Genomic DNA, 27,614 nt, shown 5'->3' on the forward strand with positions numbered 1-27,614 from the left:
AAATAAATCAATGATTTTTTACATCACCTTACACTTCAGTTTCTCATCAAATCTTCTGACCAGTCAAATGCTCTATTTGATACTTCCCGCCCTCTTCATAATGCTATTGCATTCTTATTAATAATTCTAAATTACGATGAAAGGGAATTTTTCATATGAGCAAACAGTCAGGGTATCATTTTTTTGCAATGTTTTACACATTAACATTACATACTCTTTCAGCTTTTCGACATGTAACTAATCTGAATCATATGCATCGCATGTTTTGTTTCACTGGTGTCAGTCACATTACATGATGTTAACCACCACAACTGAAGTCACATTTCAGTGACACTTTAGTTTAAGTAACAATTCACACTATTAACTACTGGCTTATTTCATGCCTATTGATTTGAACTGTTTATTAGTACTTATAAATCATCTTATTCTACATTCTTAACCCCCTAACCCTAACTACTAACTATTGATAAGCACCTTAGTAATTTATTGAGCTAATAGTCTTAGTTAACGGTTTATTAATAGCATGAATAATACATTAAAATAAAGTGTGACCCATAAAAATGTTAGCCAAATAAGAAAATTACAAACCTGCAAGGGGGAAAAGCACTATAGCAGTGGGCCTTCAAAAGGTCCTATTTCTGTGATGGATCTGTCAATTATTATTTATATATAGAAAAAAATAAGAATCAAATACATCATTATAATGTAAAGGATATAAGCTGGGGTACGTGGGTGATTGGGTAACATGCTTTTAGTGGACGTGATCAATATACCACACATTTTCCCATGAGGTTGAAAATCCTGTGACTGTTTAAGCAAAAAAGAAAAGAAATAAAAAAAAAGAAAGAGATGACAGGTTTCTGTCATTGATCAGATATAGCAATAGAAATTAATATCCCTTACCAATTTTATGTATTTTTTTACATAAAAAATCTCCATTAAAGTTTTTTGATTTTAGATAAATTCATTAATTTTCCTTCGGCTTAGTCCCTTTATTAATCTAGGGTCACCACAGCGGAATGAACCACCAACTTATCCAGCATATGTTTTACACAGCAGATGCCCTTCCAGCTGCAACATCGGAAGTTTATCGTTGGCTTTAAAACTCTAGTTGTGCATAGAGCCAATTTATTTGACATTCTAAACTTGAAAACGTGCATGTAATTAAGTACATTACACTGGATTTGTTTTCTATTTTAATTTAAAAAAATAGTTGAAACAACTTTTTGAGTACTCGATGATGCTATGTAAAAATGCATCTGATTGAAGAAGAAATGGTCATTTGGCTAACATAATAAAGTTAGTTTGAACTTCATTTTGTTAGATGTTATCATAACTTGAATATATTGATGCAAACTGTTGCGCTATTTATTTATTTTTGTTTGGTCTAAACAATATTTTTTAGAGTGTATTCCTGGCCTTAAAAATGCAGTTTTTATTCATTTAGGCCTTTAATCCACCCCACCACAGTGTCCTCTTCCACAAAGCCACCAATGTCACCTTTGCAATTGGAACACCTGTACACCACCTCCTTTGTGTATGCAAACCCCATTTACTCAAATTCAGCAGTGTATGTACAGTATCCATTTACGATGCAAAAACCAAGGGGAGCAAAGCATGTAAACTAAGTCAACACACTCGTGATGATGATGATAGTACCATAGGTTAGTACACACTTGGACTGAGTGAGGGAGAAAGATGGAGAGAGAGAAAGAGAGAGAGGGAGATCGATCACGATTGGGTGATGCTTCAGGGGGTTGGCAATACCACTCTGCTCCTTACTGGGGGATGGGGATGGCGATTATGGGAGGGGCTTCACAGTGACCTCATACTTCATATATTGGATGTCCGAACCGGCATCTACTAAATATTCCGCCATCCTTCTATCCGCAGCGCAACCATATATCCAATACATCCATTCAGCATCTGTCAATCTGACCTCTGTCTCCTTCACGGGTCCGACGCGCGCCGCAGAGGTAAGTGAACTGGTCCAGTGTGCCCGCTAGAAAGGTTTTTCTCGCAGCCCAGCGTGTGCCAGGAGCTCGAGCTCGCACTGGCGCTGCACTTGGAATTTCACGTCCTCGGATTGCCATGAATATCACGCATTTGCCGTGCATAATCCTTTTTGCGGCCATTTTGCGGCACCAAATTAATATCTCTAAGATACGACCAGGCATCGAATGTAATGCTAAGAATCCGCCGGGACCCCCATTCATTATAGGTTTTGTTACATGTTGGCATTCATGCCGAGTAGCCCATTTGTCTCTGTGCGTGCGACGTTTTTCAATGTATGCCGGATGCCGGTACTGCAACATTGGTGGAAACGGAAAAGTTAACGGTGCTTCTATTGATATATCCTAATAATAGAGCGGCTTTATAAACAGAAGATATGAAGAATTTCCCCCCTGCTTGACATGTCAAACCGTTATTCACAATGCACACATTTAATTCATTCATTCACTTGCTATTAGCTTTAAACGCAAACTAAAACATTACATATGTGTATTAGCCTAAATATAGCATGCATTACACCCTTTAAAAAAGAATGTGTGTGTGTGTGTGTGTGTGTGTGTGTGTGTGTGTGTTATATGTTAAAATTGTATTTGCAGTGGGGGCGGGGCGAATGAATAGAGGTCCTATTGCAGTGATGCTGAGAACCGCTTTGACTTTAAGATGCTGAATGCACCATCGGTTAAAATATCGTGTATCGATTGTGTTCACACAGAAATTCGGTCGAATGCAGTGCAGTGCTTGATTATTAATGTACTGGTGGAAAGTGCCCTTGTGTGCGGCGTGAAGTCTCCAGCCTCGGCCCGCATCATGGTTATTTTCCACTGGCACGTGAATGCCCATGCTGACGCACCATACCTCCAGTGCACATGACATAACCGCGAGAACTAGGAGAGACATATGGCATGGCCTATTATTAATGGCCATGGTGTGCAGGAAAGCTGCTGCAGTGGTGCGAGGCTTGTGCCATGCTTGGCCCATTTTGTGATGCTACTTTTGGGTTTTTTGATGTTGCTCCACATACTGCGGTTAATGAGCACAATTTAAAGGGGTAGTCCATCCGAAAATGAAAATGTACTCACAATTTACTCAAGTGGCTCCAAATCTTTATGTGGAACACAGAAGAGGATGTCTTGAAGAATTCTGGGACATACTGTTCTTGACAGCCATAGTCATAAAAAAACAACATTATGGAAGTCAATTATGTTTCTTCAAAATATCTTTGGGTTGTTTAAAAAAAGTGAGGTGTGTTTTTGGTGGTCATAATTCCATGAGTTTGCATGTTTGACACATTACTATTGACAGATATAAATGTGTTTAGTCAAGAACACATTTGTTTCTGTCGAGAATTTATCAAACATGCAAACAAATGCAATGCAATTTAAAAAAAATGGAAATTTCGTTATTATTTACTCGCTCTCTTTTTGTTTTCCTCCATGGATCACAGTGAAGATTTTTTAAAAGAATCTTTACACAGCTGTTTTCCATCCATTCATAGTGGCCCTGGGAGTCATGCTCCAAAAAAGGACAAAACCCGACCATAAAAATAGTTCATATGCCTTGTGTCATATGATAGTTCTCTGTGAGCCTTACCCCTAACCCCAACATTGGCACCAGGTTTGAAGCCTAAATGCTTGGTTCTAACATGACTTGGAAGTTCAGAAATTTAAATATGAAAGAAACATTCAGATAATTAAATATCGTTTTAAAAATTCTATTTGGAGCCATTTGTGAAGTACTGTTGTATATACTGAGCAGTGCAAAAATACGTCAAAATTACTAATTTTGTGTCTCATAACCCAGACTTTATAATGAAGTGTGGGAGAATAATAAGGGGCGCTGTTCTGTTAAATCACAAATTCTTTGGTATTCTCAGATTGCTGTCATGTATTCATAAAGCACTTGCTGTGTCTACTTTGCTCTTATGCTCACCACATGTGACTGGACAGAACTTATCATTGACCTAAATGTGTGTTCCAAACTATTGACGATTTAAACCAATACCAGTTTGATTTTATGCTGACATGAGACACCATTATGACAGTGCATGGGAAAAAAGCATTTAAAGCACAAAAGCATCGAGAGTAAACTCATTTCATAGCATTACGGCAAGTACGTCACGCATTGATAAACACTAATTTTTAAATCTAAATATTACACATAAGCCTTTCTAAATCATACCGCAGTGATTTAAAATGTTGATATTATGAAAGAGACATTATTTTTCAAGGTTATCTCTTCCATAATCTGGTCTAATGAACTTATATAAACAAATAGACGGGAGGGGATCCGCCTGAGATGCAATGACATGATATATTGTGGATCCTTAATCCTTAGTGTGATTCCATGATGAAAATGAAACTGTGATTCACAGACAGACATGTCTGATCTTTGTTTTGTTCTTTACATTGATGGTACAGTGAGTATTATGTGATTGTGTTGTTAACATTCTGCAGTAAAACAGCGTACAGTGAAAATTAATAGTCTTTAATGGTTCAAATCTCAAATAAACTGAGCAGCTTCTCTCCTGAAGCTCATTGATTGTCAAAATTGTGCCAAATCCTTGGTCAAATGAGACACTTCACTAGAATGGTATGTGTTAAATCATTGGCTTTTTTAATCTCATGATAATCTACATGACCAAAGCAGTTTTACAGCTTGAACAGAATGCGAGAGCAGGGGTTAAATATGTAATAATCACTTCTATGCTGTTAATTTAAAGAGATAGTCCACACAAAAATGAATTTTTCCTCATCATTTAAGTTAAGTAGTGCTAAACATTTAGGATTTTTTCATCTGTTAAACACAGAACAAGGTATTCTGAAGAATAGGCTTTTTTTCTCAGCATTCTCCAGGATAAATCAGGTTTGGCACAAGTGAAAACTGCATAAAAGGGTATAAATCTATTCCTTTAAGCAAGAAGTCATTTAGCAGACACTTATTTAAAACAATCCACCATACATTTATTATTTAAAAGATAATCCCACTGGAGTAACTGAGGTTAAGTGCTTTGCAGCCCACAGATCATTCTTTGCAATGGTCGAACATTTTTATATTGCCAACCCAGATCTATAACCACAGTCGGGACTGTGAAATGTCTCGCACTGTAGAGCATCTTAGCAACAGCCATATCTTGGGTGTGATTCCTAGGAAATTCATGAACTGATAAAATGTAGCTTTGGGTGAAAGAGGCTGCCAAAAGACAGAAGGGAAGATTCTTATCCTGAGGTCCGAGTACTTGTGGAGAAGTAGTCTAGTTACAAAATACAAACTATTCTATATTCAAATCTTTTTGTAATCTGGATAGAGCAAACATTGTTATAAATGCCTGACAATCAGGATTTCACATTTTCTGACTTTCACGTTTTTAATAGTGATATTGATATGGTGATTGATTGAAACTGATTGATCTGTGACAGACATTTAAAGGAGTCTTTCAGTATTTGTTGAACTGTGTCGAAGTCCCACTGAAACCACAATTTTTGTGATATTAGATTCAAACATGTAACATCATTGGATATATGGCTTTGATTTTATAGCAAAATTAGATTCCAAATGGCTCAGGGATGCATTGATTTGGACAATTTGGCAGATATGATAACTTTATGTAATGAAGGTGAAAACTGACATATAAGTCAATAGATATACATCTTGATTCCAAAAACAAAATGCTACAAACACAGTGGACACCTCATATTATTTTAAAGCATTTCCTTTTCCACAAGCGTGTACAAATTGCAATTCTGCAATCCTCTTTTGCACTGTGAAAAACTCCCACACTGAGGGCATCTTGTCTTCCCTCTAGCATGACCACTTTTAAAGCACACATCTGCTGTGTACATTATGCTTTGTCATGTGGAAGGCACCAATCAAAAGCCTTATGGCCAACATCGTGCATCTGACTCAGATCAACGGTAGAAATAATCCAATACTTATTTATAAAACAGTAAGATATTGGCTGGTTGTCTTTTTTCCAGGGCTTTACAAATAAGCATTTTACAGTAAAAAAGTTCATATTTCATACAGTGGATTGACTTTGTAGTGACTTTAAAGGTCTATTTCATTTTAAAGCTTAAATGTTTAAAAATAGAATCCAACCTAGGATCTGTATTATGAAGCATTTATGAATTACCTTCATTTTCACATCTGTGTTCAACAGTTAAGAGGTAAAGCGTGTTTCTCCTTCCTGATGTTATACTATTTTCACATCCATCCTCTCCTTCAGTGTGATGTAATTGTAATAACTCCGCCTGAGGCGAATTTAAAGTGTATCCTACAGAGAGATGACAAGCCCTGTGATATAACAGCGGCATTTATATAACACATCTCAGCTGAAGATGTCACGCACAATATCTACATGTTCACAAGCACTAATTAACACGTTTGGTGCTGAAGAGAAGTTGTAAGTTTCACGTATATTTTTGAACCTCTTTTTTTTGGAGATTGTTTGGACCTCATTAAAAGACTTCTATCCAGCCTCACAGACTGCACCAACCTGATGGAATTTGCTAATTGGTGCTTTGATTTTTCGTTCTCTTATTTTCAGGGCTAAATTAATTTGGGGTTAATAAGGGTTACCCAGATTTAGACTGGGCATGAGTTAGTTTAGGGAAACTAGGGTAAAACATTGATTCAGCCCAATGGAAATATCAGACATCCGTTCGGTTTAAGCGAACTACACCATTACAAATCGAAGGACAAATGAAAGACTGAGAGAGACGGTCACATGGAAATGTGGAAATCGAATATTGCATAGCAATAGGCAAATGAAGCATGAATGAATAGTTTTTGTCACAGCCTTACAAAGTGCTGCCCAATACACGTTTGCCAAACCCAAACAGGCGGACATGGAGGGCTTTCCCATTACAGTAGTGCATCAATGGAAAAGTACCAGGGCTTTCTCAACCGGTAAGGGCTCAAGGGGGTGCAAACAATGTTTTCTCTGTGACTTGTTTGCAGCGTTGCTCCCCCTGCACGGATTTTCAGCCTTTCAATCCCCCGACACTCAGCACCCATGTATGCGTGCCTGCACACATCTGCCTACCCATCCGCTCCACCTTCCCCTGGACGTCTCACACCATTATTTCCCAAGTCTTTACAAAAATGTGTTGATTTTCCTCTGGGAACCAGGGCAATGCTGTTCAGTGAGAATTAAAAAAAGGATTAAGGGTTCTGGCAATAGGAGGTGGACATGTCTGTGTATGTGCGTTGGCTGTCTCACATTTGGGCATGGTTACCACTATTGATGCCAACCTGCTGGCGTGTTGGCGCGGGAAGATAAGCACTGCGACATCAAGCTCAAACCTTGCACTGGGTTGATAAGCACCTGCACACATTTGTTTTTATCTTGGAAAACTTAAAATAAAGGTAAACCGAATCTGAGGTCAGAGATCATAGTGTGATGTTCAAGTTGAAATCTCATTGTATCTCTCTCTGTCTTTAGCTTAAAGGATGAAGATTGAAAACAGCCTGCCTTGCTCTCAGCTCCCTGAGGCTCCTCCTCAGACCGGTCTACAGTTTACAGTGGCCACAGAGGAGGACTTTGATGACATTATGGCCATGAGCAAGGACATCTATGGCGGTCTGGACTATCTGCCCTCCCGCTATCAGGCTTGGCTGCAAGAGGGCAACCGCACTGTCATTTTGGCTCGCAAGCAAGGGAAAGTGGTAAGAAAGCGGATATGGAGGCTTTTGTGCATACATGTTCCATCTTCAGGCCTTAAAAGGAAAAGTTCACCCAAAATGAATTATGTATTCACTTATATGCAGGGGCGGCGTTTTAATATGGCACTTGCCATACTCTGACATCTAGCATGCTGACAAAATACCATCCCATACACTGGTTTATTGTATTACTAGACACTGTTTAATCCCATCCTAGAATGTGAAATTCTTAAATGGCAATTAAGAATTAAGAATCTAGGTTTTTGGGAAATGCAGCCACTGCTTATATCAATTCAAGCCTATATGAAATTAAATAAACTTACGAATAATCTGTTCAACTGTAAATATGTCATAATACTGAAATAAAGTTGGTACAAATTAAGTTAGCCAACTAAACTAAAATATCAATACATATGTAAAAGTGTCAGGACCATAAAATAAATCATTGCATTATTGGATGGTCAACTTATGTATTTGCATACCTTAATGCACCCAATAGTCAGAGTTTAGGATGTGGCTGCAGTAACAGGCTGAGCCGGAAGGTTTTAGCCAGTGTGGGAATGTTTTTTTCACAAGATGGAGGAATTATATGGAATGTTGATATGCCATTTGATTCAGTTGATACCTCAAATTTGCAAAGTATCTTCACAACATGTTAATGTCAAGTTATTCTTAATATGTCTTTTACCAATTGTGACAAGATTAACTTTTATAGAGCTGTAATTTAATCTAAATTTATATTGTTTTAATTGGGAAAGTTGTGACATGCAAAAAAGGCATTTGAAAAACATTTGAAAACATGATTTATTTGGTAGTTCTGCTAAGTGTCACTAGAAATGGCATAAAATCTTAGCCTTTCGCAATGTGATGAATGTACATGCTATACTGTGTTTTTGACTTTATTTAAAGTGCACCTATGATGAAAATTATCTTTTGTAAGCTGTTTGGACAGAACTGTGTCTAGGTACAGTGTGTCCACAGTCATAGTGGAGTGATTTAAATACAATAAGTCTTTAAAAAAATTTACTGACATTAAAATAGGATCAAAATCCCTCCCATTTTGAAGCCGAACGCAACGTGAAGTAGGATTGTGGTTTCCCCGCCCACTAAATTGATTGACAGCCACATATTAACATGTCTCCATAGTAATGTGTATAATCATATCAAGTCCCAAGACAGGACTTGCGCAAAGAAACTGGGATTAAAAGATCTGTTCAGCACTCTGTGATCATCAATCATCATCAAATGTGATCAAGAATGAGTTTTACAAGTTTAAAACGTTTTTAAAACAGTGCATGTTTGTAATGAATTAGAGAAATTTTACAGTCTTTATCAGCACAGCCGCATGTCAGCACAATTATAAAAGAAGACGCTTCAATTCCAGTTTGTGGACATTCATTTGTGGACGTGGGAACAGTGAGCGGAGAGAACTAGCATTGAAGTCACAGGCAACAAAACAGCTACATTGTGTTCAGAGCAGAAAATTCTATATTCTGAAAGGTATAATACATAATCTGATGGGTGTTTTGAGCTGAAACTTTACAGACACACTCTGGAGACTTAAAAGACTAATCTTAAATCTTGAAAAAGGGGTAAATTAGGTGCCTTTTAAATGAAATGTGCAGTATTTCAGGTTTAAAAAGTTATCCTTTACTTTGTTATAGATATAACTTTTATGCACCTACATTCTCCAGATTGCGCTGGAGTCGGTGTGTGTCATCGATGATGGCGAGACCATGCTGGTGGAAGGGCTTCGTGTTGCCCCACAGGAGAGGGGGAAAGGTGTAGCTGGGGTACTTCTGCGGTTTTGTTCTCAACTGGTCAAGTCCAAGTACCCTGACGTTAAAGTCAGCAGACTGACCAGAGACGACCAACTGGGGCCAAAAGACTTCCAGAAGTACCGGCTCATCACCAAACAGGTAAGACATGTTTACATGAAATATTCATTGTGTTTAGGCTGTCTTGAGTAAAACCAGCTAAAGCCACAATATCTTCATTCTGTCGCATGATTCAAATAAAAAGGGAATCCTCCTGGTGCGCTTCCGTGCTGAAGACCTAAAATTACGCCTTGGTGATCTCGGGCCCAATATCAGTGTAGCAGGAGAGGCTCTGTCCACCGCAAACATCCCGGTCCGCTTGGAGCCAGCAGAAGTGCATCAGCTCTTCTTAAGCGATGTGCTAATGCAGGACGTCCTACCCAATGCCACCATCGTTCAAGACTGGCAGCCCTTCAAGCCTCTGCCCAGCAACATGGCCATCCTGATGAAGAAGGACATCGATTGGATGGTCGACGATGCCAAGCGCCCAACCATGACCAGCTTGTGCACCTTCCCGTTTCACGTGCCAATCGGTGACGACTGGTACTACCTCAACATCGACATGTTTGGTAAAGACCTGACGCTGGCCATCCAGCAGCTGCTGTGCCACCTGAGGCGCCACACTGGCACTCTGAAGGGTTACGTCATGTGCCAGGTGTTCATGGAGCCTGCGCTGTGGAAGCCGATGGCTGAATTCTTTCGGGAGACCCTAAAAGTGGAGCTGGTCAAGGAGTACACGGAGCAGTGCGTAGTGGAGTCCGACGTCATTTAGTCGACCAGCTGCAGAAACACTTTCCCTTCAAATTAGATGCCAAACCTAAATAGTAAACAAAAGGAAATTTAACAGCTCTTTCAAATATGGCACCTATAATATCTACTTTAAAGGGACGAAAAAAGCTTCAGTTCTATTCCGCTTAATGAAGACGCTATCATAGGATTTAATTTATTTTAACGACAATTAATGAGTAAATTAACGAATTAAAAACGAAACGCATGTAAGAGAACAAACTAGAATAAACGTAGTAGACGCTTGTTTAGGTTACCTAATTTATTTCCATATGCAGTACTGTAAACGGTGGCGCTGACAGGACAGGGACCGGGAAAGAGGGGAGCGGTTTTAGATTATATATATATAAAAATGGGGACCCAAACTGTTCCAGGCCTGTTTATTTCTGTCGGCATCGCTGACAGTGAAAGCATATTTACTCATGCTGAGTTGAAAAGAAAACTGCACAATCTTTAGGGCACTTTATGAAAAAACAAATAATACTAATGGGATCTCACTTTAGTGTCTGTTGCTTTTTAAGAAGGTGGCACTGTAGCTGCTAGTGTATTTGGAGGGAAAAACAAACAAAACATTTTAATGGGACTTTATGACAGCCCATATATAGATCGAAATGTTCTTTAAAGGCAGTTTGAATTGACTTGAAATAGCTACAATTTCCACATTGGGAAATGGACTCTCAGAATAGACACCTTTCTGATGTGCTCCTCGTAAAATTGTCTTTAATAGTCGTTCCTCTAGAAGTACTTCGCAGTGCTTTTAAAACTCGGTATCATATTATAAATGTCTGGCTTATACATTTAGATGACAGTCTCATGTTTTTTTGCTTTAAGTACTTGAACCTGTTTGCTAAAATGAAGTATTTGTACCTAACTGTAGTTTCAAAGTGCAATTTCAATAATACACTGGAATATTGCTAGAAGTACATTCAGTTAGATACTATTAATAACTAATAATGAAACAGTCGTGTTTTTTTATTTCATTCATATTTTATTTTTTAACATAATTATAATCTGTTTGACAGGATCACAATTAAATACAGAAGGCAGGTCAATTAAATTTAGGGATCCACCATTAGGTTTAAAACTAAATCAGTGTAGGCATCACTATATAGTGATTTTCCTCAATCAAGTACCTATGAATCAGAAGAAACGTGATCTTAAGGAAACACGAGTTCTGGAAATCAGGAAACAAAAATCTCATTTTCTGGACAATCGGAAAACTGAGCAACACCATCGACAACCACTCTTTTTTTTCTTTAAGCAATCAGGAAATGAAAATCTTATGTTCTGGACTATTGGAAAACTGACCAAGTGACAACCACTCATCTACACAGATTTTTATTTAATTATTTATATTCCTTAATCAGGAATCGGAAACATGAGCAAAACAAGATGCTCATCTCTACAGATATGTTTTTTTTAGATCGACAGTGCTCATTTTTATAACACAGAACATACAGGACATAATGTCCTTCAACCGGCTTTGTTTTGAAAGAAAGTGAAGTGAATAATTACCAACATGCATAAAGAAGAACAGAAATTCCTCACAAGTTATTTTGCGGTTAATTTGCCCCAAACGCAGATTGAAGGAGGATCTTTTCCCTGAAGCACTGAATGACAGACACACATCAGGAAACGCGAATACTCATTTTCTGCTTATAACTGGAAGGTTAAACGCAACATCTTTCATTAGTGTATATACATTTAATGTGGATTTTGAGTTTCAGAATCGGATTCTTCATCCACAAAATTAATTTCTTTATTCTTTTTGCTAATGATGTGTCTGGTGGACTTCTTTTGTGCCCTTTTATGAACTCTCCACATCCACTGACGGAAAAGGAGGCCTCCACTCCTCCTTCATTTGGACACAGGCATTATGGGACTTGTATTGCGGTCAGAATTCATAAATGGCAAACAGGCAGCCTTTTTTATTTTTAGAGTCATGGCATTTTACTGATTATTAAGTGAAATTCAAACGGCAGTTTCTCACATTTGTATAGGTGTACATATATATAAATGTATATGGTTGATTTGAAAGGGAATCTTTGTTCATATCTCAGAATCCTTCATGCCGGCTGTGTGCTTTCAGAGGAAAGATCAGTTTCAAAAATATACATTCGAGAAACACAAGGAATATGCTTCGGTTTTTCAAGAAAATTACATTTTCTCAACTCCAAACGGTTTCTTTTGGCCTTTAAAAGCTACTAAATGCAACCTTGCTACTTTTAAATAACCTATTTCTCCTCTCAAGCACTTGTCATGATGGATTAGAGACCCAAAATGTGTATTTTTGTGTTTGTACATAGTGCCGTGCATTTAGATTTTAATTGTGATGTAATCGGTCATTTTATTTTTCAGGTTTGGTCACTAGCCTCATATTTCGCTGTTACTTTTCTTTTGCCACTTTTATTCTGCTTGACATCTGATCCAGTAGTCATTTAAGATTATTTCTCTCTCTTTATTTGTTGTTTTAATCTTTCAACTCCACCATTTAGCACTTCTGATAATCTAATTGCCTTTCTAAGTATTTGTGAATTGTGCAGGAGCTTGTAACTCAATATTTTACACAGGTCCCGGTGCCAGGGCCATGAGACTATAAAAGGTTAGAGGCATGTGACCACCTGATGGCGAAGCGAAGTAAAGGATACTTGCCCCTTGTTTCGCTGGCACGCAAGGAGTGAACTCTAAACCCATTTCTTTCAATTATGAAGTGGCTTTTCACTTTCTTTTTCTGGAATGGAAAAAAGATTGCAGGGAGAGACGTGAGAGATTGAAGCTGGGGCTAGGAATAGATGACAATGTGATCCAGATCATGTTACCACTCCAAATAGGAGTAAACGTTAATTTTGAATTGTGACAATGACTAGGGACTATTGCAAGGAATTATTTACAATGCTGTATTTGTGATATAAAAAAGGGAAATAATCTTTAGCCAGAGAGGCAATCGAGCCTTGTGTTTGTAATATGTGCCATCGTATATCTCAGTATTTAGAAGGACAACATAGGTTGACCACCCTAAACGGGACACTTGTATTTAGTTACCCAGGCTCAAAAGAAAAAGATGTGGATTTGGCAAGATTTTTGTAAAACTTCTCAAAAAATAAAAAAATCTATACAAACAATATGTTGCAGTTTGAGATAAGATAAACACATTTCAAGCAAATTATGATAACAGTGTTGTCTCCTCAAAATGTACTGTACAAATCGATTAGTTGACTGTAAATAAAGGTGAGTAATCCCAATGCGTTCAAAGTATTTATTAAATGAACTGCACTGCCAGTCAAATGTTTGGGGTCAGCTTTTTTTATTATAATAATAATTAAAATTAGAGTGATTTCTGAAGGAGCATGTGACTCTAAAGACTGAAGTAATGAAGCTGAAAATTAATCTTTAAAATCACTGGAATAAATGATTAAATAAACTATAAACTACTTTTGAACAGTTATTTTATAGTGCAATTACAATTTGTACTGTGTTTTTGATTAAATAAATGCAGCCTTGGTGAGCAGGATCTAGCATCGACAACTTTTTCATGCTTAAGCCGTTAATGACCTTACTCAGATAAAGGAAAACCGGTTAACGGTGCACACAATCAAAACAAAGCAACTGCAAAAATGTGGCCACAGGCACATATTTTTTCATGAGCCTGGGTTTGCTTTGACAGATTCAGCACTACAGCAGTACCTCGAGTGCTAAGACACACAAAAGCTAATATATACACAGACACTGGTTATCCTGTATGTCTGCGGGCCAGCTTAAGTTTCAGGCCTCGTCTCAGAGTAAGTGAAACCGGATAGTGAGAGTGTCATCTTGCGTAGAACAAGGGTTCGCCCCAGACTCCCTTTACCTTCCACCTGATCCCTATCAGCCTGACACATGGAAAGAGTGAGCAGGAGAGCTTAACACAAGAAGCCCTGTCATATGCAGACCACCTATTCCTGGTTTTACATCTTGCTTATATGGCATCTTTTGCTTTTTGTTTTCCTGACTGCTTTGTAATGTTTCTGAAGGGCTTTAAGTGTACTAGAATCAGCTGTGTTTTGTATGTTTTACGAGGGGAAAACCACCAGGGAGATTTCCAATTTCAAGTCACTATTTGAACGTTACAAAACTGAAAACATTAACTGAATCGGCGGGTCATCTCACGCTGATTTGCACTATCAGAGCTTCGACTCTGCTTCTCCCTTGTTTTCCATTGAAAAAGAAACAAAACCCCATAGTGTCTGTACACAGATGCTTCTGAAATGGCTTAAACAACGCAGGTATTTTTCACCTGTGGCGCACTATGCCATTTTTTGTTCCATTTGATCTACAAATCTCGTGCGGTATTTGGAGGTAAAATGCAACTGGATCCCAATGCAAACTGTATTTTATCTCATGCCATGTCAGAATCATCATGCTCCTATGGGATTAAGCGTTCATCCGGCTGTTCTGATGTGCTGCACTTTATACTGTAGATATATGTAGATATTCCAAAGCACAGTTGGGATCTTCATTAAACCATCGGTGTGTGTTGCTGTAACAGTCATGGTCATTCAGTGGATCTCACTCACACAGAAATCTTTTTGTTTCCATTTGAGAATGTTTTTTAATCTACAAAGCTCCATCTTATTGACCATGGTCTGAATAAACCACACTGTACCGTTCTGAATAAACCGCTGGTGGACATGTTAACCACTATCAGCAAAGCAGGGACCATGATTTCTACAGACCTCAAGAAGGTGGTTGTGGTTTGAATGTCCATGTCATTCATTCTCTTGACGCAGCAGTGGCTGTTGAGTTTGTTTTTACTCAAGTCTTCCCATTAGCCCTGGATACAAACTGGGTGTCTTGTTTTGTGTGTTTGTGCATTCGGAATATACATATGATGGGAAACCAATGCTTCTAGGTGAGGTTTTCCAACACAGGCTCATTCTGAAAACGTAGCCCTATATACATTTCTGAAGATCGCGAATTATGTAGCCTGAGCAACTTATGGCTGCATTTCGACTTTAAAATAAACGCTATGGGACGGTATGATGTCATTTCTTTTCGTGCTTACCAGCTGACCGCTTACCTCCGTATGGACGTCTTTTCCGCTGTTACCAGTTTATCCGGTAGCTCGACATGTAGGTCAGCAGACTTGAGATGCAGAGAGGACTTGACCGTGACAACGGGGTTCGAGTTTGAAGAAGAACGGTTTCAGAAAACAGGTAAGACAAAAACAAAGCTAAAAAATAAAATAAACAAGTAAATAACAGGGTGCGAACATGGTAAAATCTGAAAACGTGGTAAAAATCTGGGGGCTTTTCTTTTTCTGAATGCTTTTTAAAAGACTGCGGTTGGGTTTTGGGAAGAGGGTGGGTGGTTTAAACGTTGCTTTTTAAAACACTATTGGTTGGGTTTAGGGAAGGAGAGGGTGGGGGTATCGGTCGGTTGGTCAGTCAATAAATCAGTCAGTCGACAGCGACCTCTGGTGGATTTATGCAAGAACAGCAGGCACAAATGGCACTCGCAAGGGAAATTAGACATTTGAAAAAAGCCTACACAGTGACACTCTGGTGGACACGTAAAAACAAAAACTGCAAAAAAATGCAGCTCCTGGGACGTATTTTGCTCTCTCCAGAAATGAATATAGGTGTACGTAATCAGAATGAGCCTGTGTTGAGATTTTCATAAAAATAACAACAACAACAACAACAACAACAACAAAAGAACTCATGGCCAACTGTCAATCAAGAGGGTGCATACAGTTTCAATGCCATAGGCATTCTGATTATGTGAAAACTGTTTCATTTTTTAAAAGTTTTTTTTTATTATTATTACCCAATATGACTGCTTATTCTCAAGCAGTGATGTGACAACTAATGGAAAAGTATTTTAGTATTTTGTTACCTTTGTCTGTTTCATTTTTCAAAGATTGTGAGAGATGCAGAACTATTTTAAATACAGTAATTTTTTAAAAACCTTATAATCCATGAGAGGTTTTTGAAATGTGCATGTTGTGTGATTGGGTGGGGAAGGGCTTTACATTGAGCATGTGACTAGATGTACACCGAGCACAAACCCTATACTAATACATTGACATTTACAACCTGTCAGACTGGAATCGGTGATAACGTACCAATTAATGGTGGAACAAGTTTTTGAAAAGGGTATTTTAAAAAAATGCTAAGGGTAAACTTTTTCTCCTTTTCTTTAGCCATGATATACATTTTAGAAACTACAGGCTATAATTGTATAAAATAACTTTTTTTTTTTGTTTTGTTTTGCTTGCAGTATTGTGGTAATTGTGTGCATCTCTATATACCTAGTTCTTTGTATACTTAACAAATAGCTCAGCTTGAATATTTTAATATACAATACATATTTACAAATGTTTCCAAAACTAGAACAGCAGCAGTTTTCGTGTGTGAATTGTAAACTAAAAACTGTAATTTGCTATTATTTATGTATTTATGTTTTGTTCTATGATAACTTGAGTATGAATTCTGGGTGTCAAACTTCATTTGCAAAAACTAATTTCATTCCCTATTCGTTTAATTCAAGAGTTGAAATTTGCCTTTAATGTTAAATGTACCAACGAATGTTAGTAAGAAACTGTAAATGGGTGGATGATCCAGAATGGTCATCCAGGATGATCCAGAAGCAGATTATAATGTGGCTCGGCATATGGTACGCAGTAACCTTATCTTAAGTAATGGATATGCCAACGAAACTAGTCTGTGCTCTACTGAATATTGTAACATTGTGTTTGTTTAATATGTATAGGACAAAGTTCCTGCACTTAAGTTTTTGTTTATATCTCTAACATCGAAGAGTATGTACATAATTTATGTAAAAAGCAAATCTAGAAGGCGTCAAGTGGGACGAGTTATTCTTTTAACAATTTCCCAAAGATCTTTCAAAGATGTTGAATGCAGTAGAAAACACAACTGTTTTCTTTTTGTTTTCTTTTCATTCTTTTTTGAAAGCCCCAAATCCATCCCAATTCAATACACAGCTTTGAAAAAGCCCCCAAATTGTGAAATTCTGGACTTCCTTTGAAAAAAAAAATTGTACGCTGAATTTTTTTGGGAGCTTAAAACCAGCTCGGTTTTGTTTTTAAGACTGAAGCATGTGAATGAATTCAAACAGCGTCACTGCAGTCTTCTGGTTAATGTCACCTTTTGTTGTGTTTTTCTTTCACTTTACCTTGTGCATAAGCATTTACCATTTTAAATTTGAACTAGTTTTTCTTTATGTTGTTAGAGTGTTTGTCATTTACCATTGTAACACCGTAACCGCAATGAGCTCTTATGCAGTAACTCCTTTGCAAGAATGAAAATATGGCAGATAACAAACGGCTTTCTTTGTAGACCTGTGACTAATATTTTGTTGATCAAATGAATTTGTAAAAGGACTTTGCAATGCAGTTTATCAGGATGAACAACATGTATCTAAGCAGCATAGTTTCGCTAAGTGATGTTTTGAATTGATGTATTAGTGTAAGTGTTTTATTTTCCAAATTGTTAATCGAAGCGTAGAGATATTTGTGTGTGTCTACCTAACTGTATATTGTACTGCTATTTAGCAATAAACAAGCAAACGAACAAAAAGAAAAGAAAAAAAGAAGAAAAAAAAGAAAGAAAAAAAAAATCACTAAACCAACCTTTAAGCAAACAAGGCATAGAATGAATGAGCCGCATATTCATTTTTGTAAATTATGCATTACAATGTGCATTAGCATAAGCTCAGCAGATGCTTTCAAAGTGACCTACAGTACAACACACAGCACACAAATCAGGTTACAGACAAATGCCAGGACCAGCAGCTGACAATACACAAAATACATGCCAATCTAGGCCTTAGTCAACGAGAAGATACTCCTGACCATTGCAGGCGTATGCGCACTTGAATTGCTTTGACTGCTAGTGGGGATGCTTGGTAAGAGGCTGCTAATCAAGTTTGTTGTTTGTTAAGCGTGTTTCATTTCTTTCCTTGAGGATCATGTTGAAGGGGTTTTACATCTTTGATGAGCTGTTATGTTAATGATGGACTCTTTAGTCAGCGCTCCCAAAAATAAAACACAACCCAGTGCTGCATTGAGGCATTATTAAAGGGATAGTTCAGCCTAAAACTGAGAATTCTGCCATTTACTCACCCTTCACTCGTTCTAAACCTCTTTGAGTTTTTGAACAAAAGTAGATATTTTGAAGAATGTTGCACTGTAAAACCTAACAGTCAACTTTATCAAATGAAATGAGTGTAGTTAACTCAAAATTTACTGAAAGGTAATTCATTTGAAAAGAGTTTGAACTCAGTGTTGAAGGTAATGAGTTATTTAAATACCTCATTACTTTAACTTAAATTAAGTAAGCTCACAGTACTCATATAGATTAGATTTTTACATTTACATTTACATTTACATTTAACTCAAATGGTTTGTAGCAATCAGTTTTCTCAAACTGTCTGAGTTGCCTTAACTTATTGGGTTTTACAGTACTCAGTTGGTTTGAGTTCTCTTCATTTATTGGGTTTTACTGTGCTCAAATTGCTTCATTTACTCCAATGGAGTAAGTTCACAGTCCTCATTAGGATTAGTTTTTGACCTTAAATGGTTTTTTGCAATCGGTTTCCTCAAATGGTTTGAGTTGCCTTAACTTAATGAGCTTTACAGTGTGGAAACCGGTAACCTTTGACTTCCATAGTATTTGTTTTTATCTATGGAACTTATAGGTTTTCAGCTTTCTTCCAAATGTCTTTTTTTGGGTTTGAGGGAATAAAGGAACTCATAAAGGTTTGGATTCCCTGGAAAGTGAGCAAATAGTGAGTACATTTCTATTTTTGGGTGAACTATCCTTTTAAACATTACAAAATCTAATGCTGTGTGCTTGGGGATGCTGTTATTCATAAAAATGATTGCACCGTTATGTTAGAGAGAACACATCTGTAATACTATTGCATTGCCAACATTTTGCAACAAACATGCAGCCACACAAAATATAATTTAATAAATAATAATAAGGTTTTATAGACTAAAATTCTTCTACTTAATATCCTATTTTTAATTTGGTGTGTTACTTGCAATTTCAATGTAACTATTTGTAAAACTGCTCTCAAATCTGGAGTGAAAGTTATTTTTCAGTGTATGATTATCATGAACACTAATAGTGTTCATAATTCACTAATAGTTACAAAGAGATGACAAGTAATGCTTCTTATAGCACTTTTTTAACTGGCAATTTTTGAGTGCTAATTGTTTCTACACCATTTTCTTAAGTAAAAAATTTGAAACTTTGAAACAAAGGAAATACAGAAATACAAAGTAATACAGTGCTCATCATAAATGAGTACACCCCTCACAAATCTCTCTTTTAAATGAATATTTTAATTTAAGAGTAAGCTATACAATATTATATTTATGTATATACATTAGATTAGTCAGTACTGAAGTATCTAACAAAAAACTAGTACACCCAAATGTATATGTTATAAAAAAATATTAAATACAAATTTAAAAAGAAGAAAAATCAAGAGAAGCAAAAAATTTGAAAATGTAGTTGAAATTTTGTAGGTTGTAATTTATTTTTGCAATATTTTGCTTGAATTTAGTATTATCTTTCAATTTCTAAATATGTTGAGTGACTAAAATATTATTTAATAAATATATCTGTTTAATAAATCTGTTTTGTTAAAATGCACCAAAATACATTGCCTATATTCACTGAGAAATGGATAAAAATATTCATTTCTCAAAATGGGGTTTACTCAATTATGCTGAGCACAGTTTATTTGCAATTATTTAGGTAATTTACTAGCAATTTCAGAAATGGTTTCTTTACCAATTCAATCCTATTCAAATTGCTAGTACATTTCACAAATGAATACAAAGAAACACTGGTAGAAACACTGAAATAGTATTTCCCTGTGCTGTTCTTAAATATTCTTTAATTAGTACAGGTCAGAATAAGTGTGCTGTTTGATATCCACATAAATATATGTTATTCTGAATGACTGGTGTGTGAAACTGAATGATGTTTTGCTAAAAATGAATGTTGTGAATGCTTTAGTATCATGCTGCCTACACTTTTTTTTATATTATTGTAAATATGAGCTTTGTTGCCAGAAATTCAACACATTCAGGAAAAGATGTTTGGGTTTCAATCTAAATATGGACACATCCAATGACTGGGTTCATTTTTCAAAATGATTTTAAACTCGATTTTTTAAAGCAGCTGTTGATTCCTCCATATTTTACCCAAATTAAGAACAAAACATGTATTTACACCCTAAAATGCTGGGTTGTATCACCTCAACATTAAGTAAAAACGTAGTCTAACCTAACAGTTAAAAAATCTAATTGAGAAAATTAACCCAACACATGGGTTTGTGCATATTTCAACCATCGATTAATACAACCCAGCATTTTTTTAAGAGTACAACTGGGAAACTTTTTTTAATACCCAGGTTTGTAAACCAAACACAGTGTAGGAGATAATGGTTGCCGCTGCATGACCCTGTCTGGTCATTCAAATGTTATGTATATCTACATGAGCAGAATTAGCCGTTGAAAAAAGTAAGGATTTTGGCTTGCATAGCTTATGACTTTACACCTCATGTTCATGGGCCCATAATTATCCTACATCTTACAGCTCTATTTATGAATACCTTTAGTTTGCCAATATGACATCATTAGTTTGGGTTTTTCTTGTACAGAAGCTCCTCGGTGGTCTCTCTTAAACTTGTGACTGTCCAGAAACAGCGGTAAGCTATTCTAACAATGGCAATCCTCAACACCTTTCTCTTCTCTTTGCTGAGTGTTCTACTTTAGCTACTGGCTCTGCATTTACTTTGTGGGCATCTAAAATAAATCAATAGCACAATTTACTAAAAGCAAAAAATACAGTAACTCTTTACTTAAATGTGGTGTTCAGAAGACATTAAAGCTTTATAACCATGAATATGAAGGAGGTTTTATGCATGCTTAAGACAACTGAGTGTCATTAGCTCATTTATGTCATTTTAAATGCAAAGGTGTCATTGTTTGAGATGTCTTTGACAACTTGACATTACTAAGACAACATAACTTGTCATAAATCTGTCACAAACATGATTGTCATTAAGGCCATCCTAATTGTGTCATGAATTCGTTTCTGATCACTTTGGAACAAAATGAATTTGTCATTAAAATAACAGTTAGGCCTGTCACAATAATCAATATATCGACTTATTGTTCAATACTTGAGGATGACCTCAATAGTTTTGCCATTGCAATATATATTTACAAATTCACAAATAACGTTAAAACACTTTTGCAATAACATTTACGTTTACCTTTTTAACATCAAATTATTAAATCTAAATAGCCTTAAGAATAGTAAGTATTTAAAAGTGTTTCTGTCATCTCTGTAATGTCAAGCTGTTATGACAAAGACAAGTTGTGATGCATTTGATTACGTCAAGTTGTCATAACAAAGACATCTCAAACAGTGTCACCTTTGGATTAAAAATAACATAACTGAGTGAATGACATGAATAAGATCTCCTTCATATTCATGACATATGAACTTATGAACACCCCCTTCAAGTGTTACCAAAAAGTCTTATCAAATGTATCATATATCTGTCTGTGCTAAGCATTCCTCTTTATCTGAAATAATAAATAAGATGCTAAAATTTTTATTAATATACTGATATGTCATTCAGTGTACAATCTGTTATTCCAAGCTAAATTTGGGTAAATATGGACAAAACCAACTGCTGGGTTTAACTTTTTATGTTTATAGCCCAAATTTAACCCAGAGTTTGGGTTTGTTCATATTTTACCTATATCTGGGTTAAAAATAACCCAGAATATATTTAGGGATTATCTGACAACACTGGTGAATTTGCATAACACCAAATGACAAATCTACAACAATCTGGTCACACTTTACAATAAGGTTTCATTAGTTAATGTTAATTAATGTACTGAACTAATATCGAACAAAACATGTACATGTATTATTCATAGTTCAACATTTACTAATGCATCATTAAAACACCTGCTTCGAATTTTATCAGTCGATTGAATGGGCATTATCAGTGGTTATCATCTGATAAATATGGGCCAGCAGGGGCCTTCTGCACCAACTAGTAGGCTCAGAAGGCTGTTATCATCCATCCACATGGTTAATCAGCTATACTAATAGAGAAGACTCCAGATCCAGATCTGATTTTACATTACATTACTATGACGGTTGGTTTAAGGTTGGGGTAGGGGTAGCAATAATAAAATACAATTAATGGGAAATTTAATAAATAATATAATTAATTCTCGTTAACTTCTGGTCGCAGCTGTATATGATCTATAGCTGATTAACCATGTAGATGGATGATAACAGTCTTCTGAGCCTACCAGTAGCTTTAAAAATCCAAATCCACGCTCATTAACATTAGTTAATGCAATGTGAGTTAACGTGAACTAACAATGAACAGCTTTATTACCAACTAATGTTAACAAACATGAATAAATACAGTAATAAATGTACTGTTCATTGTTTTTCATGTTAGTAAATGCATTAACGAACATTAACCAATGCAACCTTATTGTAAAGGGTTACCAACAATTTATACTGCACCTTTATCAAACAGTGAGCGTTACCATTCAATTTAATCATGATTCACAACAATGAACAATTTTTACTTAATTATTACTACTGTTTTCATTCCCTGAGTGCAAAGAAAATCTAACAATAAAGGTGTTTTTCACAGAGTGATGTGATTTGGTGACTGAAATAATCAAATACAATTTCAAGATGCCTTGACACTGACAATGAATGACTGCTAACAAAATGCACATTTGGGACTAAAGTCCTCTGGTTATTTAAATACTCAAGGAAAACAATAATCATATACAGAAATACATACATCCAGCAGTACCTATTTATATATAATGACAAATGGTGACCGTGAGAAGCTTCTTTGCTGAAGTATGTTGACATGAGGAACAGCTGTTCAACTGCACCTCACATTGTTGCACTCTATTCTACTGCCACACAACAACAATACAGTGTGATATGGAGGAGCATTTCCTAATAAACGAAGCTGGAAATACACAAATGACTCAATTATTTGGTAAAATCTGTGTCAGCTTAATTTAAGCAGAAATGGGAGGTGGACAGCTGCCACCTGTTCTTGGATTACAATCGACATTTCAGAAATTTACTGCACTCTAATTCAGATAAGCAAATCACATGAGAGGTTAAATCAAATGAGAATGTCAATCAATTAATTCCTGGTATTTCTGGGCTTGCCCTGCTCTTGCTTTCGGCAACTAAACAATAATCAGTAACATTACACTAAAATACATGTTTAATAGCTGTCTGTATTTCATGATTTATGGATATTTTCTGCATATTTATGATTATGAACTGCTCTATGGGACCTTGATCTTATAATAATAATAATTAATAATAATAATAACAATTATTATTATTATTTATTTTATATAGCACTTTTAAAACTTAATTCTCAAAGTGCTTTACACAAAAAAGATACAAATATAAAACAGTTTAGAGTAAAAGTAAAATGGAATGATTCAAAATAAAACATGCAAAATAGATAAAATATTCAAATATCTAGAAACATAACACAAACCAAGAATGCACACCTCACGAATAGGCAAGTAGTGTGTTTTCGAGGATGATTTGAACAATTTAAAAGATTCAGCGTGTCTAATGTTATAGGGGAGAGAGTTCCAGAGCCTCGGAGCCAGGATCTGTTTTAAGTCTGCTCTTGATGCTGAAAGTCCAACTCTGCAGTTTAAAATAATATATTTAATATAGAAAATAATATATATTGAATAAAATATAATAAATTAAATGGTAAAATACCAGAACAAGTACTGGCAGCTTAATACCAGGTGTTTGTGCCAACACAATCTCATGGCAATTCGCAACTTTTTGATTTAGTGGCTAATTCGTATGAATTTGTACATTTAATTCGTACAATTTAGTACAATTTGCTCACCCCCCCAATGATGGTTGGGTTTAGGGGTGGGGTTAGGTGCCACGCCTCCTTTTTAAAATCGTACAACTTCGTACGACTGAACTCGAATTCATACGAATTAGCCACTAAACTTACAAAACAAAAAATACTTACGTTTTTTTGGGAGATCAGGCTGGTTTGTGCCCTAATTTACAATACCAACACATACAATATATCACTTCAAACTAATAAAAATGTCAATAAAATCCTTTTTCAAAATCAAAGGTTGCTGAAGGATAGACCAGGGTCCCATAATGCAATTCAAAAACATAAATGAATGAAAAATATTTATAAATTTAAGGATCTCTTTTACAGTGTATATTATTAAAGAATTGGCCTAATAATCTAAATTAACTCATGACATAACCAGTTGTTACAAAAGTTTATGAATATCTGTTTTATGTTGAACACAAGAAGAAATTTTGACTTCCGTAGTAAAAGAAAAAGCATTGAAGTCAATCGTTGCCATTATCCAACATTCTTCAAAATATCTCATGTTCAACAAAAGACTCAGAATGAAAGAGAATGTTCTTTTATTGGTATCTATGACTTTAATTGGTGAAGAAGACACACAACTAATTAATCACACGATTAATGTTGGGAAATATATGAATAATAAATAAGAGAAAATATGTTTGACTTTAATGTTTTTCTTTTTAAGTGTGATCTTACCTAACATTTGCTCTGAATCAGTAAAGAGGTGTTCTAATCAAAATGAAATCCTCACATTTGACCTGCATGAAATCAAATGAGACGGGATTAAGCGGTTGCCAAATGGATTGTAATGTGAAACGGTACCGCATGTACTAACAAAAAAGATAATGAAACAATCTTTTTTCAAAAAATACAAAAGTCTTTGGCGAGTTATATAATGCCAATGGCCTGGCCACGTCACAGTGGAATTTACCCAAAGCGTGAGGCTGTGGAGGGGGATGGGGAGCTGTAATGACATGCAGTGCAGGCGGGTCGGGATGGGATGGGATGGGGGTGGGTTCAGGGTTCGGGGGGGTTTCAGACCAGTAGTGAATACTGAAAATAAAGCAGGGTTTAAAGGAGAAGAGCGATATTGCGCACACAGGCCTGTTTTTTTTCTTCTCCTCAATGTACACTGGTAAAAAACAAACCAAAAAATGAAAACAGAAATGCAGGATGATGGATATGGTGTTATGGATTATGCAAGACATCCTTTGGGAGGGAGTGTAAACATACATCATTGCAAATAAAAAAGAATAAAATAAATAACACAGCATGTTTATAAATGTTTGCTAAATGAAATTAATAATATTTGACACATTTTATAAAAATAAAATTACTGCTATTAAATCACAGTACATATGTATTATATCATTTGTTTATATAAATTATAATAATAAATATTTCCTACATATATACACAAACCAATTATATACACACATATATGACTTGTCAATGCTGTTTATGATTTTTTTAATACACAAACACACACAGAGAGTAACTTACAAATACAGAACAATGTCAGCTATTTTTAAACAGTATTTGATGGAAGCTATTAATATAAGAGCAGGAAAAGCAGACAGCGGGGGTCTTACAGTACAGTCCAAGACAGTGCATGAGTGCTTTCAAATCTACATTATGCTGAGAGAGGTTATAAAGTCTGTCAATCCCCCATGGTTTAAAGCAGAGCTAATGAATCTGCATCTGTGTCGAGGTGAACACGGTCAGTTCTGCATTGCATCAATATATCCGCAATAGCTTTTGTTATTTAGCATGTGATAAGGAGCCAGAGACGGTCTGTATGTACACCTGTCCATCTGACAGATGGGATTGGGGGAGGGTGAAGAGAAAGACGGAAGAGAAAAAAATGGGTCAGAGGAAGAAGCAGAGGATACAGAAAAAAGGACGCTGTGTATCTCTAATAAAAATAGAAGGGAAAATAATTAAACAGACAGGATTTAAGGACAAAGCGCAGAGCCATGGGGGGACATCGACTCTGTTTATCCTTGATGCTATTTTAGGATTAAACAGCATAAGAATTTGCAAGACAACAAAATCTTGATGAGATGAAGCACAATCACTTTTGTGAATCTACATGAGAGCAATGTCAGAGTACTGGAGAAATCTGCTTTCTCTGATCAGTTAAGGCATTGCTTTTCTATGCACCCATCACATTTTGGTTCTCATTTTACCTTTTTTTTTTAGTCCGGTGTAATCTAATGTCAAATCTTCTTTAGATTAAATGATGTAGCTTTTGTCCAGATATACGGTATTATCACAGTATTAAGCTAAGATGCAAAAACATATGACTTTAGCAGGAATATTAACCAAACATAGTGAATTCCTCTTGTTTTATATGCATTCATTCATTTTTTCTTTGGCTTATTCCCTTTATTCATCAGGGGTCGCCACAGTGGAATGAACCACCAACTTATCCAGCATGTTTTACACAACAGATGCCCTTCCAGCCGCAACGCATTACTAGGAAATACTGATACACTCTTACATTCACACACACACACTCATACACTACGACCAATTTAGCTTACCCAATTCACCTACACTGCATGTCTTTGGACTGTGGGGGAAACCGAAGCACCCGGAGGAAACCCACGCAAACATGATGAGAACATGCAAACTCTATACAGAAATGTCAACTTGTTGTGAGGCAACAGTGCTAACCACTGAGCCACCGTGCCGCACATTTTGTATACATAGAGTAAACAAATGTTTCAATTAAGTTAAATTGCACAGAAATATATAGGTAAAACTTTAGACTTAAGTCTCATTTGTTAACATTTGTTAATATCCAACAGTGAGAAATAACCACATTTATTACAGCTACTATGTTGATATTAGTTTAAAATATCGCTGAATTTTATTAGTTAAAAACTCTATATTATAAAATAGTAACAGCTTTTGATTATAATACTTAAACAGACATTAACTAAGAAAGTAACCAAGAAATTCATTAAATCTTCATTGAACATGTAAACAGACATCAACCCTATGCAACAAATTTATGTCTGTATATAATTACTTATATGCGTCACGGTTGTGCAGTGGGTAGCACGATCGCCTCACAGCAAGATGGTTCGAGCCCCAGCTGGGTCAGTTGGCATTTCTGTGTTGAGTTTGCATGTTCTCATCGTGTTTGTGTGGGTTTTTTCCGGGTGCTCCGGTTTCTCCCACAGTCCAAAGACATGCGCTATAGGTGAATTGAATAAGCTAAACTGGCCGTAGTGTATGAGTGTGAATGCAAGAGTGTATGGGTGTTTCCCAGTGTTAGGTTGCAGGTGGAAGGGCATTTGCTGGATAAGCTGGCGGTTATTCCCCTGTGGTGACCCCTGATGAATAAAGGGAATAAGCCGAAAA

At 36.2% G+C, this 27,614-nt stretch overlaps 1 protein-coding gene across 1 annotated transcript; it reads left to right on the forward strand.

Moving 5' to 3' along the window:
* Positions 1 to 1,832: 1,832 nt before the first annotated feature.
* On the forward strand, positions 1,833 to 18,433 carry nat16 (N-acetyltransferase 16). The gene is made up of 4 exons (XM_056461383.1): positions 1,833 to 1,976; positions 7,454 to 7,677; positions 9,369 to 9,593; positions 9,697 to 18,433. Exons 2-4 carry the CDS (start codon positions 7,462 to 7,464, stop codon positions 10,261 to 10,263), a joined length of 1,008 nt encoding a protein of 335 aa, XP_056317358.1. The 5' UTR covers positions 1,833 to 1,976; positions 7,454 to 7,461; the 3' UTR covers positions 10,264 to 18,433.
* Positions 18,434 to 27,614: the final 9,181 nt, after the last annotated feature.

The sequence above is a fragment of the Danio aesculapii genome, chromosome 7, assembly GCF_903798145.1.
Source record: "Danio aesculapii chromosome 7, fDanAes4.1, whole genome shotgun sequence".
Taxonomy (NCBI): Eukaryota; Metazoa; Chordata; class Actinopteri; order Cypriniformes; family Danionidae; genus Danio; species Danio aesculapii.